General features: G+C 43.3%; 1 protein-coding gene across 3 annotated transcripts in view; it reads left to right on the forward strand.

Moving 5' to 3' along the window:
• Window positions 1-17,296, forward strand: part of cp (ceruloplasmin) — a 33,238-nt gene that overhangs the window by 4,494 nt on the left and 11,448 nt on the right. Inside the window, exons 2-11 of one of the 3 annotated variants that reach the window (XM_072439412.1) lie at window positions 3,021-3,265; window positions 5,418-5,630; window positions 6,387-6,560; window positions 6,628-6,719; window positions 7,566-7,728; window positions 7,879-8,017; window positions 13,698-13,837; window positions 14,705-14,845; window positions 14,916-14,960; window positions 16,362-16,576. In XM_072439412.1, coding sequence (XP_072295513.1) covers window positions 3,021-3,265; window positions 5,418-5,630; window positions 6,387-6,560; window positions 6,628-6,719; window positions 7,566-7,728; window positions 7,879-8,017; window positions 13,698-13,837; window positions 14,705-14,845; window positions 14,916-14,960; window positions 16,362-16,576 — 1,567 coding nt within the window. Of the gene's footprint in view, window positions 1-3,020; window positions 3,266-5,292; window positions 5,334-5,417; window positions 5,631-6,386; window positions 6,561-6,627; window positions 6,720-7,565; window positions 7,729-7,878; window positions 8,018-13,697; window positions 13,838-14,704; window positions 14,846-14,915; window positions 14,961-16,361; window positions 16,577-17,296 lie in introns of those variants that run through there. The other 2 variants (XM_072439414.1, XM_072439413.1) reach the window with 2 other exon arrangements.

Raw genomic sequence — 17,296 nt, forward strand, 5'->3', positions numbered from 1 at the left:
TATGTGCTGTAGTATGTGCTGTAGTATGACTTGTAGTATGAGCTGTAGTATGTGCTGTAGTATGTGCTGTAGTATGAGCTGTAGTATGAGCTGTAGTATGTGCTGTAGTATTAGCTGTAGTAAGTGCTGTAGTATGACTTGTAGTATGACTTGTAGTATGTGCTGTAGTATGTGCTGTAGTATGACTTGTAGTGTGACTTGTAGTATGTGCTGTAGTATGTGCTGTAGTATGACTTGTAGTAAGTGCTGTAGTATGACTTGTAGTATGTGCTGTAGTATGACTTGTAGTATGAGCTGTAGTATGTGCTGTAGTATGAGCTGTAGTATGTGCTGTAGTATGTGCTGTAGTATGTGCTGTAGTATTAGCTGTAGTAGGTACTGTAGTATGAGCTGTAGTATGAGCTGTAGTATATGCTGTAGTATGAGCTGTAGTATGAGCTGTAGTATGAGCTGTAGTATGTGCTGTATTATGAGCTGTAGTATGTGCTGTAGTATGAGCTGTAGTATGAGCTGTAGTATGTGCTGTAGTATGAGCTGTAGTATGTGCTGTAGTATGAGCTGTAGTAAGTGCTGTAGTATGAGCTGTAGTATGAGCTGTAGTATGTGCTGTAGTATGTGCTGTAGTATGAGCTGTAGTATGTGCTGTAGTATGAGCTGTAGTATGTGCTGTAGTATGTGCTGTAGTATGAGCTGTAGTATGTGCTGTAGTATGAGCTGTAGTATGAGCTGTAGTATGAGCTGTAGTATGTGCTGTAGTATGTGCTGTAGTATGAGCTGTACTATGAGCTGTAGTATGTGCTGTAGTATGAGCTGTAGTATGTGCTGTAGTATGAGCTGTAGTATGAGCTGTAGTATGTGCTGTAGTATGAGCTGTAGTATGAGCTGTAGTATGTGCTGTAGTATTAGCTGTAGTATGTGCTGTAGTATGTGCTGTAGTATGTGCTGTAGTATGAGCTGTAGTATTAGCTGTAGTATGTGCTGTAGTATGTGCTGTAGTATTAGCTGTAGTATGTGCTGTAGTATGTGCTGTAGTATGTGCTGTAGTATGAGCTGTAGTATAAGCTGTAGTATGAGCTGTAGTATGAGCTGTAGTATGTGCTGTAGTATGAGCTGTAGTATGAGCTGTAGTATGTGCTGTAGTATTAGCTGTAGTATGTGCTGTAGTATGACTTGTAGTATGTGCTGTAGTATGTGCTGTAGTATGTGCTGTAGTATGAGCTGTAGTATGAGCTGTAGTATGAGCTGTAGTATGTGCTGTAGTATGTGCTGTATTATGAGCTGTAGTATGAGCTGTAGTATGATCTGTAGTATGAGCTGTAGTATTAGCTGTAGTATGTGCTGTAGTATGTGCTGTAGTTTGAGCTGTAGTATGAGCTGTAGTATGTGCTGTAGTATGTGCTGTAGTATGTGCTGTAGTATGAGCTGTAGTATGAGCTGTAGTATGTGCTGTAGTATGTGCTGTAGTATTAGCTGTAGTATGTGCTGTAGTATGTGCTGTAGTATGAGCTGTAGTATGAGCTGTAGTATGTGCTGTAGTATTAGCTGTAGTATGTGCTGTAGTATGAGCTGTAGTATGAGCTGTAGTATGTGCTGTAGTATGAACTGTAGTATGAGCTGTAGTATGTGCTGTAGTATTAGCTGTAGTATGTGCTGTAGTATGACTTGTAGTATGAGCTGTAGTATGTGCTGTAGTATGTGCTGTAGTATGAGCTGTAGTATGTGCTGTAGTATGAGCTGTAGTAAGTGCTGTAGTATGAGCTGTAGTATGAGCTGTAGTATGTGCTGTAGTATGAGCTGTAGTATGTGCTGTAGTATGTGCTGTAGTATGAGCTGTAGTATGTGCTGTAGTATGAGCTGTAGTATGAGCTGTAGTATGAGCTGTAGTATGTGCTGTAGTATGTGCTGTAGTATGAGCTGTAGTATGAGCTGTAGTATGTGCTGTAGTATGAGCTGTAGTATGTGCTGTAGTATGAGCTGTAGTATGAGCTGTAGTATGTGCTGTAGTATGAGCTGTAGTATGAGCTGTAGTATGTGCTGTAGTATTAGCTGTAGTATGTGCTGTAGTATGTGCTGTAGTATGTGCTGTAGTATGAGCTGTAGTATTAGCTGTAGTATGTGCTGTAGTATGTGCTGTAGTATTAGCTGTAGTATGTGCTGTAGTATGTGCTGTAGTATGTGCTGTAGTATGAGCTGTAGTATAAGCTGTAGTATGAGCTGTAGTATGAGCTGTAGTATGTGCTGTAGTATGAGCTGTAGTATGAGCTGTAGTATGTGCTGTAGTATTAGCTGTAGTATGTGCTGTAGTATGACCTGTAGTATGTGCTGTAGTATGTGCTGTAGTATGTGCTGTAGTATGAGCTGTAGTATGAGCTGTAGTATGAGCTGTAGTATGTGCTGTAGTATGTGCTGTATTATGAGCTGTAGTATGAGCTGTAGTATGACTTGTAGTATGAGCTGTAGTATTAGCTGTAGTAGGTGCTGTAGTATGTGCTGTAGTATGAGCTGTAGTATGTGCTGTAGTATGAGCTGTAGTATGAGCTGTAGTATGTGCTGTAGTATGTGCTGTAGTATTAGCTGTAGTATGTGCTGTAGTATGTGCTGTAGTATGAGCTGTAGTATGAGCTGCAGTATGAGCTGTAGTATGAGCTGTAGTATGTGCTGTAGTATTAGCTGTAGTATGAGCTGTAGTATGAGCTGTAGTATGAGCTGTAGTATGTGCTGTAGTATTAGCTGTAGTATGTGCTGTAGTAGGTGCTGTATTATGGGGTTCAAAGCGTGGGAAAAAGTAGCGGCTTAAAGTCCGAAAAGTACAATACATGCTACAAGTACAACAAATGTACTGCAAAAAATAACAATTACTCACAAAATGTTCTCAATTACAGTACGTGATATGAGTATTTGTAATTGTTACTTTCTTGTGATGGCCACTTAAACTTTCGATGATGATGTCACTGTTTACAGAGTGTGACTGAGAACAAGCCCCGCCTCCTCTAAAGTGCGTTTTGTTTGTCTGATTCCAGAGAAGCCTCGACGTTTCTCAAACGCGGCCCTCAGAGAATCGGCTCCATTTATAAAAAGGCCGTGTACAAGCAGTACACGGACGCCCTCTACAGGACAGAGATCACCAAACCAGAGTGGCTGGGGCTCCTGGGGCCCCTCATCATGGCAGAGGAGGGGGACACGATCACAGTGCAGCTCCGAAACGCAGCGTCGCGGCCCTACAGCATCCACCCACACGGACTCAACTACAGCAAGAGCAACGAGGGTGAGGCTAACAAACACACTGACTCAACTACAGCAAGAGCAACGAGGGTGAGGCCAACAAACACACTGACTCAACTACAGCAAGAGCAACGAGGGTGAGGCCAACAAACACACTGACTCAACTACAGCAAGAGCAACGAGGGTGAGGCCAACAAACACACTGACTCAACTACAGCAAGAGCAACGAGGATGAGGCCAACAAACACACTGACTTAACAACAGCAAGAGCAACGAGGGTGAGGCTAACAAACACACTGACTCAACTACAGCAAGAGCAACGAGGGTGAGGCCAACAAACACACTGACTCAACTACAGCAAGAGCAACGAGGGTGAGGCCAACAAACACACTGACTCAACTACAGCAAGAGCAACGAGGGTGAGGCTAACAAACACACTGACTCAACTACAGCAAGAGCAACGAGGATGAGGCCAACAAACACACTGACTCAACTACAGCAAGAGCAACGAGGGTGAGGCTAACAAACACACTGACTCAACTACAGCAAGAGCAACGAGGGTGAGGCCAACAAACACACTGACTCAACTACAGCAGGAGCAACGAGGATGAAGCTAACAAACACACTGACTCAACTACAGCAGGAGCAACGAGGATGAGGCTAACAAACACACTGACTCAACTACAGCAGGAGCAACGAGGATGAGGCTAACAAACACACTGACTCAACTACAGCAGGAGCAACGAGGATGAGGCCAACAAACACACTGACTCAACTACAGCAAGAGCAACGAGGATGAGGCCAACAAACACACTGACTCAACTACAGCAAGAGCAACGAGGATGAGGCCAACAAACACACTGACTCAACTACAGCAGGAGCAACGAGGGTGAGGCCAACAAACACACTGACTCAACTACAGCAAGAGCAACGAGGGTGAGGCCAACAAACACACTGACTCAACTACAGCAAGAGCAACGAGGGTGAGGCCAACAAACACACTGACTCAACTACAGCAAGAGCAACGAGGGTGAGGCCAACAAACACACTGACTCAACTACAGCAAGAGCAACGAGGGTGAGGCTAACAAACACACTGACTCAACTACAGCAAGAGCAACGAGGGTGAGGCCAACAAACACACTGACTCAACTACAGCAAGAGCAACGAGGATGAGGCCAACAAACACACTGACTCAACTACAGCAAGAGCAACGAGGATGAGGCCAACAAACACACTGACTCAACTACAGCAAGCGCAACGAGGATGAGGCCAACAAACACACTGACTCAACTACAGCAGGAGCAACGAGGGTGAGGCCAACAAACACACTGACTCAACTACAGCAAGAGCAACGAGGGTGAGGCCAACAAACACACTGACTCAACTACAGCAAGAGCAACGAGGGTGAGGCTAACAAACACACTGACTCAACTACAGCAAGAGCAACGAGGGTGAGGCTAACAAACACACTGACTCAACTACAGCAAGAGCAACGAGGGTGAGGCCAACAAACACACTGACTCAACTAAAGCAAGAGCAACGAGGGTGAGGCTAACAAACACACTGACTCAACTACAGCAAGAGCAACGAGGGTGAGGCCAACAAACACACTGACTCAACTACAGCAAGAGCAACGAGGATGAGGCCAACAAACACACTGACTCAACTACAGCAAGAGCAACGAGGATGAGGCCAACAAACACACTGACTCAACTACAGCAGGAGCAACGAGGATGAGGCCAACAAACACACTGACTCAACTACAGCAAGAGCAACGAGGGTGAGGCCAACAAACACACTGACTCAACTACAGCAAGAGCAACGAGGATGAGGCCAACAAACACACTGACTCAACTACAGCAAGAGCAACGAGGGTGAGGCCAACAAACACACTGACTCAACTACAGCAAGAGCAACGAGGGTGAGGCCAACAAACACACTGACTCAACTACAGCAAGAGCAACGAGGATGAGGCCAACAAACACACTGACTCAACTACAGCAAGAGCAACGAGGGTGAGGCTAACAAACACACTGACTCAACTACAGCAAGAGCAACGAGGGTGAGGCTAACAAACACACTGACTCAACTACAGCAAGAGCAACGAGGGTGAGGCCAACAAACACACTGACTCAACTCCAGCAACTCTCCAACCTAATCTCTGATCTAACCTCTGGACTAATCTCTGTCCAGGAGCGTTCTACCCTGACGGGACGGATGCTGGGATGAAGCGGGACGACGCGGTGGCCCCTGGTGGTACGCACGTGTATGAGTGGACTCTCCCTGAGGAGCACAGTCCCACAAGAGACGACCCGAACTGCCTGACCCGCTTCTACCACTCTCACACCTCCGCCCCCCGGGACATCGCCTCCGGGCTCGTCGGGCCCCTCGTCATCTGCAAGAAAGGTCTGGAGGTCAAAGCAGCATTACGGAACAATATTTAGTCTCTCAGAAGCTGTGGTGGAAAGTGCAGAGGAAAAAGTACAATCTGCACCTAAAGGTTTTTATTATTGAACTTAATTCACTTCATCCATAAAACTTTAGATATATCATTCCAAGTCTAATTTTTAAAGTTTAAAATCTAAAATCTGAGGTGAAAAATGGGGCAAAATTAGATGTTTTGTGGCAAATTTTCAGTCAGATCAAGTTTACTCAAAAACTGATTAAGAAATTCAAAATCCCTTCTGTAAATGTTTTTGTGTCTAAAATGCCAACAAAATGATCCAAGTCATTTAAATCTGGTTCCGCCCATTTTTTCAGATTTAAATATGTGCAATTTTGTCAATTTTCAAACATTAAAATGCCTTATTAGAAGTTTCAAATTCAAAATCTTTAGATTTTTTTTCCTATTCCTTTGGCAACTTTTACAGTGTATACTTTTTACTTTTATGTCAATACATTTTAGAGCAGCAATCAGTACTTTCTACTCCACTGTATGTTTGAACTGGACTGAAAAGCAGAAAGTACTTTTGGTTTGAGGGGTTTGTTTTAGTACCAACTTTTAGCAAAAAAAAAAATCAAATAACCAACACTTTAATAGTTCTCAAAATCTGTCTGAAATACTTGAAGTACGCTGAGATTCAATCCAAACTGCCCGGTCAGGTTGGTGCCCCTCGGAGCACTTGACGCCCTCTGACTGTAATGACACTGCTGCTCCTGTAGGAAAGTTGGATCTTCATGGAGACAGTTCAGGGGACTACGTGTACTCGCTGCTCTTCATGGTCCTGGACGAGAACTTGAGCTGGTACGTGGACGAGAACATCCGGACGTACATCACGTATCCGGCCAAGGGTCTGAAGGAGGACGAGGGCTTCATGGAGAGCAACATGATGCACGGTGAGAAGAAGGAACTCTGAAAAAACGCTGGTGTTTCAAGCGTGGTTCTCATGTCTTTGTGACGCAGCGATCAACGGTTATGTGTTTGGGAACCTGCCCGGACTGAGCATGTGCCAAGGGAACAAGATCTTCTGGCATCTGATGACGCTGGGCAACGAGGTAAAGTAAACAATCTGATATTTTGTGATTTACACGTGTTTCTAATCAGCGCTCTGAAGTCTGCGAGAGGCACCATCACACCTCGCTTTTCTCACGCTGAAAACGAATGGATTAATAGTGATTGAGGTGTTTTTTTTTATCAGCCGCCAGCTTCTGTTCACACATTTAGAACTTTTCTGGTTCCAGCAAAAGAACATCGCAACATCTTTTCCATAATCTACTAAAGCCACGACTCAGTGTGTTGTCGAGAGTGAAGCGCGTTTTTCACAACAAAAGCTTCACTTCAGGAATGTTTATGTTCCTGATCTTTCATTTTTATATATATATCTTCTTTTTTTCCGATTCTATAAACAGAATAGAACAAAACACAAAACAACCAGGGAGAATAAAGTGAAAGAAAAACACAATTAAACATCGACTAAAGTTCCATTTGGTCCAAAGTCGGTCAAATTTGTCCATTTCCAAATCAAGTCCAAATGTCATTTTTTTCCATTTGTCTGATGCCTGCCACGATCTCGGCCCAGTCCTCGATCATTGGTGCAGTTTGTGTCATCCACTTCCTTGTTACGGCCTTTTTTCCTGCCCCAAAACCATACTCCAAAGGTATCCATTGATCGTGTCCACGGCAGGAGTTTTGGTTCCTGCATTTTCCACACCGGATTCATTTTGTTGTTAATCGTAACTTGACTTCACAGACACGTTCAAACGTTTCTGCGGTTTCTGAAAAGATCAACCTCAGCAGAACGACATCTCGGAGGGAAAGCGCTCACGTCGTTCTCGCGGATAAAGAGCCACGAGACTGTAACAGATGTAAATGTCTCTTCTGCGCTGGTCCTGTTCTTGCAGGTGGACATGCACTCGGTCCACTTCCACGGGCAGGTGCTGACCACAGAGGGGCGCCACACGGACACCATCAGCCTGTTCCCCGGCGCCACGTCTATGGCCGAGATGGATGCGGACAACGAGGGGCACTGGCTGCTCTCCTGCAGCGTCAACGACCACCTCATGGGTAGGACGCCTCAAACATCCAGTGGGAAGTGGACGGAACAGCTGAAAATGAAGAGCCTAAATCCATTTCACTGATCACACCAAAATCATAATTGTTTATTAGACAGTACAATCTTGCAGATGTTACTTAACGTTTCTCTCGGTGTTGTAGCTGGGATGCAGGCCATGTTTGAGATAAAGAAGTGTTTCCCGAACGTGCACAAGCCCCGCCCCCACGGCGAGACCCGAGAAATTTTCATCGCAGCAGAAGAAGAAGTTTGGGACTACGCCCCGAACCAGCCGGCCGAGGGGTGAGACAAACATACCTGCGTTTAGTACACCACAGACAGAAGATGCACTCACACGGTCCACTCGCCTGATCTCGCCTGACCTCTGACCTCTGGAGCTACGCCTGGCTAGTTTAAATCTGATTCCGAGGTGCTTTGCTCAGTACAAAGTGAGGAGAGGAGTGGGACGGATCAGAAGCCTCATTTCTGTTAGAACTAATACCAAGAGTTTAAACGTAGTGAAAATAAGACCTGGAGTCACAGATTTCTCTTCATAGTTTTATACTGACTTTAGAGTTATTCAACATTTTATCTGGCCCACAACCCATCGTAAAAAAAATAAAAATCTTGTTCACTGGTTTAATTCTGGTTTAGCACAATTTTAGACCTGGTTTGGTCTTGTTTAGTCGTTTAGGCCTGTTTTGCCTCTGAGTCAGTCCTGGTTCAGACCTGGTCAGTTCGGGTCTAGTTCTACTTAAATTCTGGTTCAGTTCGGGATAGGCAATTTAGGCAAGGCAAGGCAAGGCAAGTTTATTTGTAGAGCACATTTCATACACAAGGCAATTCAAAGTGCTTCACACAGCAGGAAAAATGCATTCAAATCACAAAGAAATTACAGAAATACAATAAAATTAACTAAATTAAAAATTATCAATCCAACTGATTTTCTAAACTAATAAAATCACAAACAAAAGAGAAGAGTGCAACGATAAAAATTAACTACAATAAAATTAACTAAATTAAAAATTATCAATCCAACTGATTTTCTAAACTAATAAAATCACAAACAAAAGAGAAGAGTGCAAAGAAAAAATCCCTTCAGTCATATGCGCAGCTAAACAAAACTGTTTTTAGCTTAGATTTGAACATTGTCAGAGTAGAAGCCTGTCTCACATCTTCAGGAAGACTGTTCCAGATTTTAGCTGCATAAAACTGAAACGCAGATTCCCCATGTTTTGTCCTGACTCTGGGCACCCGCAGGAGGCCGGTCCCCGAGGTCCTCAGAGTCCGAGATGGTTCATATGGCACTAACATATCCAAGATGTACTTTGGTGCTAGGCCATGGAGAGACTTGTACACAAGCAGAGCTGCTTTAAAGTCTATTCTCTGAGCCACAGGGAGCCAGTGCAGAGACCTGAGAACAGGACTAATGTGATCATACTTCCTGGTTCTAGTCAGGACCCGAGCAGCAGCGTTCTGGATGTACTGCAGCTGTTTTACAGCTCGTTTGGAGAGGCCAGTGAGCAGGCCATTACAGTAGTCTAATCTACTGGAGACAAACGCGTGGATAAGTCTCTCTAAATCTGGTTTTGACACTATATTTTTGATTTTGGCAATGTTTTTTAGATGGTAAAAAGCTGCTGATGTTATTGATTTGACGTGGCTATTAAAGTTCAAGTCTGAGTCCATTATTACCCCCAGATTTCTAATTTGGTTTGTAGGTTTTAGAGCGAGACTCTGGAGGTGACCGCTAACACTTTCTCTTTGTTTCTGTGGGCCAAAAACGATTATTTCAGTCTTGTCTGAGTTCAGCTGGAGAAAGTTGTTTTGCATCCACACACTGATCTGTTGGATGCAGTGACAGAGTGAATCTACTGGTCCATAGTCACCTGCCGATAGTGAAACATAGATCTGAGTGTCGTCTGCATAATTGTGATAGGACACATTTTCACTGCGTATCAACTGACCCAACGGCAGCATGTAGAGGTTGAACAGAAGGGGACCCAGGACTGACCCTTGGGGCACTCCACAGGTCAGGGTCATGTGGTCTGAGACACAGCTACCAATTTCAACAAAGTACTTCCTGTCTTCCAGATAGGACCTTAACCAGTTTAGGGCAGTGCCAGTGATGCCCACCCAGTCCTCTAGTCTCTGTAAGAGGATCCCATGATCGACAGTGTCAAAAGCAGCACTCAGATCCAACAGAATTAAGACTGAGGCTTTGCCCGTGTCAGTGTTCAGGCGGATGTCATTTGTCACCTTGACAAGAGCAGTCTCAGTGCTGTGATGAGGTCTAAAACCTGACTGAAAAACATCTAATGAGTTGTTTATTAAGAGGAAATCTGTGAGCTGTTGGTAAACAACCTTTTCAAGGACTTTGCCCCAAAATGGTAGATTAGAGATGGGCCGGTAATGACTCAGTACTGCGGCATCAAGACTGCTCTTCTTTAGGAGAGGCTTTATGACCGCAGTTTTCAAAGACATTGGGAATGTTCCAGATTGAAGCGACATGTTAACTATGTGAGTGAGTGGTGCTAACAAACTGTTCAGCACAGACTTTAGAAATTTGGTGGGTAACACATCAAGGCAGCATGTAGATGAACTCAGACTGGTGACGATCTCATGGACAGTTTTGTCAGTTACTGGTGCAAAGTGAGTTAGCTCTAAGTGTCTTGGTGGTTTTAGGGTAATTTTTTGCATTGTGGGATTTATAGCATTTTTAATGCCCTGAACTTTGTCATTAAAGAATAATGCAAACTCATTACACTTGGATGTGGAAATGAGTTCTAATGGCAGCTGAGCTGGAGGGTTTGTTAATCTGTTTACTGTGGCAAACAGGACACGCGAGTTGTTACTGCAGCTTCCAATTATTTCAGAAAAATATCTTTCCCTAGTTCTACATAAGATTAGGTTGTACATGTTCAGCTTTTCTTTGTAAATCTCTCTTTGAACCTGGAGCTTTGACTTGCGCCATTTCCGTTCGGCCCTGCGGCACTCCCTTTTCTGTGCCCTGACCGAATCATCATTTCTCCACGGCGCCTTCTGCTTATTTTTAACCATTTTAGCCTTTATAGGGGCGATGGTGTCCAGAACATTCAAAACACTAGATGTAACAGAGTTCAACAAATCATTTACATTAGAACATGAGACATTTTCAAAGTTTATCATTTCCATAAACAGTGCACCTGTGCCATCACTTATGTGTCTCCTCTGAACAACTGCAGGACCAACCGGAGGTTTGGGAGAAACAGACAGGTCAAAGAAGACACAGAAATGATCAGACAGAGCAACATCGATCACATTAACATTTGAAATATTTACCCCCTTTGTAATTATGAGATCTAGAGTGTGTCCTTTGCTGTGGGTGGGGCCTCTCACATGCTGAGTAAGACTGAAGGTTTCAAGGACAGCATCAAGCTCTTTAGCGTTTCTGTCACAAATATTATCAACATGCACATTGAAATCACCTGTAATGACCAAACCATCAAAGTCTGTGCATATGACTGAAAGCATCTCAGTAAAATCATCAATAAAACTTTGGCAGTGCTGGGGAGGCTTGTATAAAACAATGAAGAGAATGGATGGAGACCGTTTTAGCTCCATTTTAAAGGATACATACTCAAATGATGAAAACACCCCAAAAGACAACCTGCGGGTAATTATTTCATCTCTAAAGACAGCACAGACTCCACCCCCTTTTTTGTTTTCTCGTGTTTCAGATTCAAACTTAAAGTTGGGTGGAGCAGATTCTACCAGAACTACATTTCCTGTGTTTTTGCCAAGCCATGTTTCAGTTAAAAACATAAAATCAAGATTATAAGAAGAAATACAATTATTAATTAAGAGAGATTTGTTACATAAGGATCTGACATTTAGCACAGCAAGTTTCAGACTAGTTTCAGTGGGACTGGGCTTTATCTTTTCACAGGGAATATGAATCACATTTCTCAGATTGGGCCTGACTCGCATTTTGTTTTTCCATCTGTGTGATGATGTGACTACAGAAATAGCACTAGGGGGGGCTCTTTTTACATAGGGCCCCGGGTTGGTTTGATTTTTAATGTGACAATAAGTCCCGGCAACGCTGAGACCCAGTGCATCCTAGCTATGGGAGATACCAGGTAAAAGGCGAGGTTGGATGGGTGGTGGGGCTTTTGTAGCCAAGGAGAGTTTGGGACCAGGTGAGAGGCGAGGGGGGATGGGTGGTGGGGCTTTTGTTGGTGTAGTCGGCATAGCCCTTGCTATATTGGGCGTGAGTGGAGCCATCTTAATGCCTGATTTGATCAGACTTTCAAAATGGCTGGGAAGGCCCATGGGTGAGAGTGGAGATGAGAAGGAGAATGATGAATCTTTAGTGGGAGTATATGTTGCAGGGGGAACCCAGGGCTGGTGTGAAGGCAGGGGCGATGACAGGGATGTTGTTGGGCTTGTCACAGATGGGTCCAAGGCCTTTGAAGATTGTTCCTTTGCTGGAGGCGGTGGAGGTGAATGTGGAGCAGCTGGAGCTGAATCCTTTGCTGGTGGTGGTGGAGCAGCTGCTGATGAATCCTTTGGTGGAGGCTGAGGTTGTGGTGCTTATGATGTTGAAACATTGGCTCGGTCTCTGGCTGATGGAGCAGGAATTCTTCTCTCATTCCTCTCTTCTCTAACTATCTGCTCAGGACCCTGTCCAGGCCCAGTCCAATGCCTCAGAGCGTGGAGCAGGTTCTCTGTCAGCACCCTCACTCCACCTCTGCATAGGTGGGGGCCATTTCTCTTAAACAGGTCCTCTCGTTTCCAGAATAGATAGAAGTTCTCAATATAGTGTAGTCCTCTCGGGGAACACTCTTTGGACAGCCATGTGTTCAGCTGAAGAAGCCGGCTAAACTTGTTTATCCTCCTGTCGATGTTTGGAAGAGGTCCACTTATGAATGTTTTGATTTCCATTTTATCAAGCACGTCGAATAACTTCAAGAAGTCTTTTTTCAAAACTTCAGTCTGTTCCCGCCGCATGTCCACTGCACCCACGTGCACAATCAGCTGTTTAGCTCCTCCATGCTTAGCCATAATATTTGGAAGGAGTGACGTTATCTCAGAAACAGTGGCGCTTGGAAAAGAATGTGTGTTTATCTTTTCATGCGTCACGTGACTTATCGCGCCGTTCCCAACTAAAACAATCTCTGTGACCTTGGCTTGTGGCACAGTTCCTCCTTGCTGTATTTTGGCCACGTCATCTTTCCTTTTTTCATTTAATTCCATCTCTGAAAGTGGTAAAAATCTGTTGGTGAGCTGTATTTTAGGTGACTTCACGTTATCTTTGTATCGTTTAGGCTTTGCTCCAAGTTTGTTCCAAGAAACAGCCTGGTCTTTCTGGTTTTTAGACAGTTTTGGAAACGACACAGAGTCACTGCGGTTTAGGTTGAAAGTAGCAGTTTTTCTTGTAAAAAGTGTGCTCTTCTTACCGTCGGTTGACACAGGAATTGTATCGTGAAGAACTTTTTCAGATTCCAAAACAAATATCCGTGTTTTCAGCTCATTAATTTCTTGTTGATATTTCCGACAGCGTTCACAGTCTTTCTCCCTTCTTCTCACGGACATGTCGCTGGCGTCAGATATGTCGTTAAAACTGGAAAAATGTTCTTAAAATCCTTGGTTTACTTGAAAAAGTCTAAAGCAAAAATGTTTGGAAGACAAAAACTGATTAAAAAGCAAAATAAATAAGGAAAGCAGCGATAGCAAGCGGAGCGAGCAAAAAAGCGTGTGCACTCTTCGGAAGCAGGATGCTATGTCTTTAGCAAAGCGATGTTGGTAAATCATGTAATTTCACACACAAATCTAATCCATCAGTAGTTATTCTATCAACTCAATTGATTGAAATAGTGTTGGGGATATTTTGTTGTTGTTTGTCTGTTGTTACAGTGGTTAGAAGCCTTGGTCCTCGTGAAAATAAAGTGTAATAGTGTAAAAAGACAGAGTTGCAGTGTGACTGTTGTTGTTTGCGCAGCGAGGCCGAGGCGTTCGTGACCTCAGGAGCCCAGAGGATCGGGAGTCGATACAAAAAGGCCCGTTACGTGGAATACACCGACAACAGTTTCATGACCAAGATGTTACGCAGTCCAGAGGAGCAGCATCTGGGGATTCTGGGTAATTTACACAACATTTACAGAAAATGTCTCCCATTTGTGTAATTTTTCCAGTATTGATACTTGTTTTAGTATCATGTAGTATCTGAGGCTGGGTGTAAATGTTTTTGACGATGCCAAACGGCCCCACAATTTTGGAAAAAAAAGTTGAATTGCAATTTTTCTGACAAGTTTGGCATTAATGAATAATTAACCAATCGCAACAAATAATCATTATGTTATTTATCTATTGACACCAACCACACATGTGCAATGTCCCTAACCACTGCGCCACCGACCAACAAACTTTATTAAATCAAATAGGCAAAAAATATAGCATTTTCATTTTTATTTGCATCATACACTTTATTCTCTCTCTAGAAGTCTGTAGTCACTATATTTTATTTAACCATTATTTATAGTTGGCGTATTTAAAAAGTCTCAATGTTTTTGACAATTGTGATAAGATTTGTTATAAAATAAGAATTTGTTCTGACATTTTAAACACATTTTTAAAATTATATTATGTATTATATTATCATTTTATTTCATATTATATATATTTTACCTAGTTATTTTATTACTTTTTAAAATGTTGTATAGTTTTTATTCTATTTGTTGTTTTTAGCAACTATTTATTCTTTTAGATTATTTATTTACAGATTTTTTATTATTTTACTATTTTATTGTACTTGATATCATTGTATAGTATTTATTTATTTATTTATTTGTTTTTATCATTTTGGTGATGAGCACAGGTAGAGCATGTGTATTTAATGTTTCGCCTGCAGTGTATAAAACGTGCTGTAAAAACATGTATAAATAAAGTGTATTTGACATGTATAAAGTGTATTTGAGGTGGATAAACGTGTGGTTCGTGGCTCTGCAGGGCCCGTGATCCGAGCCCAGGAGAGGGACACGATCCGGGTGGTGTTCAAGAACAAAGCCAGTCGCCCGTACAGCGTCCAGCCTCACGGAGTCCAGTACAGCGTGGAGCAGGACGGCACGCTCTACCACAACGAGCTGGAGGGTGCGTCGCCGAGCAGGTCGCCCACGTCTCCGTCTGAAATATTAACCCTGTTTGTGTTTGGAACGTGCAGAGAGTCACACTGAGAAGAGGCTGAGGGAGCTGAAGAAACAACCGCGTAAGTGTCAAACGCCGGGGAGTCTAGTCTATATTTACTATGTTTTTCCGCTGCATTCAATAGTGAGATCAAAAGGATCTTACCATTGTAAACAAAACCAAACAAAACAGAAATAAACATCAAGTGCCCCCTACAGGTCGGACGACTCATTGAACTAAAATGCAGTAAGGGATCATCTCAAAATGGGTGGAAGCTGAAAAGACTTAATATTTTTCGTCTTGGGGGGAGGGGAGGTTGAACCTGCATTTCGTCTTTTTGTTGCTTTGAAGCTTCAATACATCGTTGTGGCAGTCATTGTTTTGAAATGCTAAAAAACTCTTATCGGCAACAAGCATTAGGCCAACATTAGGTGGCGAGTGCGTGCGCGGAGCACAGCGGGTGCGTGCGGGGGATCACGGCGCGCCTTGGCCGGCGCGAGGGGCGGGGCGTCGCCATCGCCAACGCGGCTGGTGCAGAAAAGTTGGAAAAGCTTTTTTGCGGCAAGACACGGTGCAGCAAATGATCAAGAGATTTGGCTCTAGTAACGTGCTACGCACTGCCCTGAAAAACGACCAACACAAACCCCACATGAGGTTTCGGCCAATCACAGAAGACGTGAGATTCTCACTGAGACAAAAGCGCATGTACTGCTTCTGTCATTCTGACATGTCTAAGGTCTAAACATTACAGGTTTTGACAAGAAACATTAGTTTCTCACTCTCTCATCCTCTTGAGACTATCTCAATGTGGTCATCTCACAGTTTGAGTTGAATGGGATGTGCCGTAGGGCCCCTAGGGCCCGTGGACCATGTGGATTGAGTAAACAAACATGCGCGACAGGTGACATTATTTGGAGAGTTCATAACTTCTAAATATAAACTTACCAAAGGATGTTCAGGGATGTTCACTAGAGGTGAGCAGGGTCCATCAAGCTACTATCGTTTTATCAACACGTAACATTTTGGTGAAGCCAGACAAAGTCTTTTGGGGGGGAGGGGGTCAAGAGAGAGAGATGAAACAAATTAAGTCTTTTCAGCTTCAACCCATTTTGAGATGATCCCTAAAGATCAATACATGTTATCACAGATCAGCCCACTTTTAGGTTCATAATTTCACTTTCTGTTTGTAATTGATGACATCACACTAGTTTCAGCCCCTCCTCCAGGAAGCATTCTACTTGAAACAATATACAGTACATACAATAATACTTTTAATATTATGTCATAGACCTAGCAAACTCAACCTTTGTACACTTAACAGACTTTAAAGCTGCACAGTGTAACTGTTCAGGTGCATTTGAAGCTATAAACCTCTGATAAAACAGATTGTGAGCTGTGGGGCTCGTCTCCATGGAGATGTATACACATTTAATGACGCGCAGTGGAACATTCAAAGCATTAACACGTTCATGTCATCGTTCAGGAGTGGTGACCCCTCTGGCGGCCGCTCAGGTGCGTCCCGGGACGGTGCACACGTATGAGTGGAGCGTGCCCGACGGAGCGGGTCCCGTGGAGGGCGAGGGGGACTGCCTCACATACATGTACTACTCTGGTGTGGACCCCGTCAAAGACACCAGCTCCGGACTGGTGGGGCCGATGCTCATCTGCAGAGACAACACGCTCAAGAAGGGGCTGCAGGTACTTCATGTCACCACTTCTGCTATTAAAGGGGACACACTGTACAAACTCAACTTTAAAAAGCTTGTTACACCGGTGTTTCCTCTAGGGCAGCGCAATTTTGATTAGATTTATGTTTTAATAAGAATCAGAATCTTTATTTATGGCCACACGTGGATTTTGCTTTCGGTACAAACACGTCAACTGTGACATCACAAACAGAAAACAAGCAAACAAACAAACAAACAAACAATCAGAAAAAAGTCATAAATAAAAAATAGGATTCTGTCAAACGTTCTCATTCAAATCATACAGACAAAAATACTGAAGACTCACTTGTATTTCAGAGCGTTTGTTCAGTTCTAAACTTAGCTTAGCAGTTAGCAGTTTTTATACAGAATTAGACATTATATTTTGTTATTTGTGTCGGAAATGATTTGATGATGATTATTTGATTTGCTAATCTGTTCAAAGTGAGATCTCGCAGCTCTAGTTTACCCAAAGTTGGATTTTGATTGATTCATGCACGCTTTAGTTAATCCTGCTTGAGTGCTCATAAAAGTCCTGTTTTCACCTTCCCCCTATCCCCTCTCACATCTCCGTTCTTTGATGTGATTCGCTGAAAAGTTGAGAGTGGTTCTAAAATGTCCACTTTTCAAAAATGAAAACACGTACATGACAATCCGCCGCTTGTTAAGGGGGAACGTCACTGTGAAGAGGCGGGACTTATCAGTATAAAGG

The sequence above is a fragment of the Eucyclogobius newberryi genome, unplaced genomic scaffold (assembly GCF_026437365.1).
Source record: "Eucyclogobius newberryi isolate DKJ021-1_F unplaced genomic scaffold, fEucNew1.0.hap1 SCAF_9, whole genome shotgun sequence".
NCBI classification, from domain to species: Eukaryota; Metazoa; Chordata; class Actinopteri; order Gobiiformes; family Gobiidae; genus Eucyclogobius; species Eucyclogobius newberryi.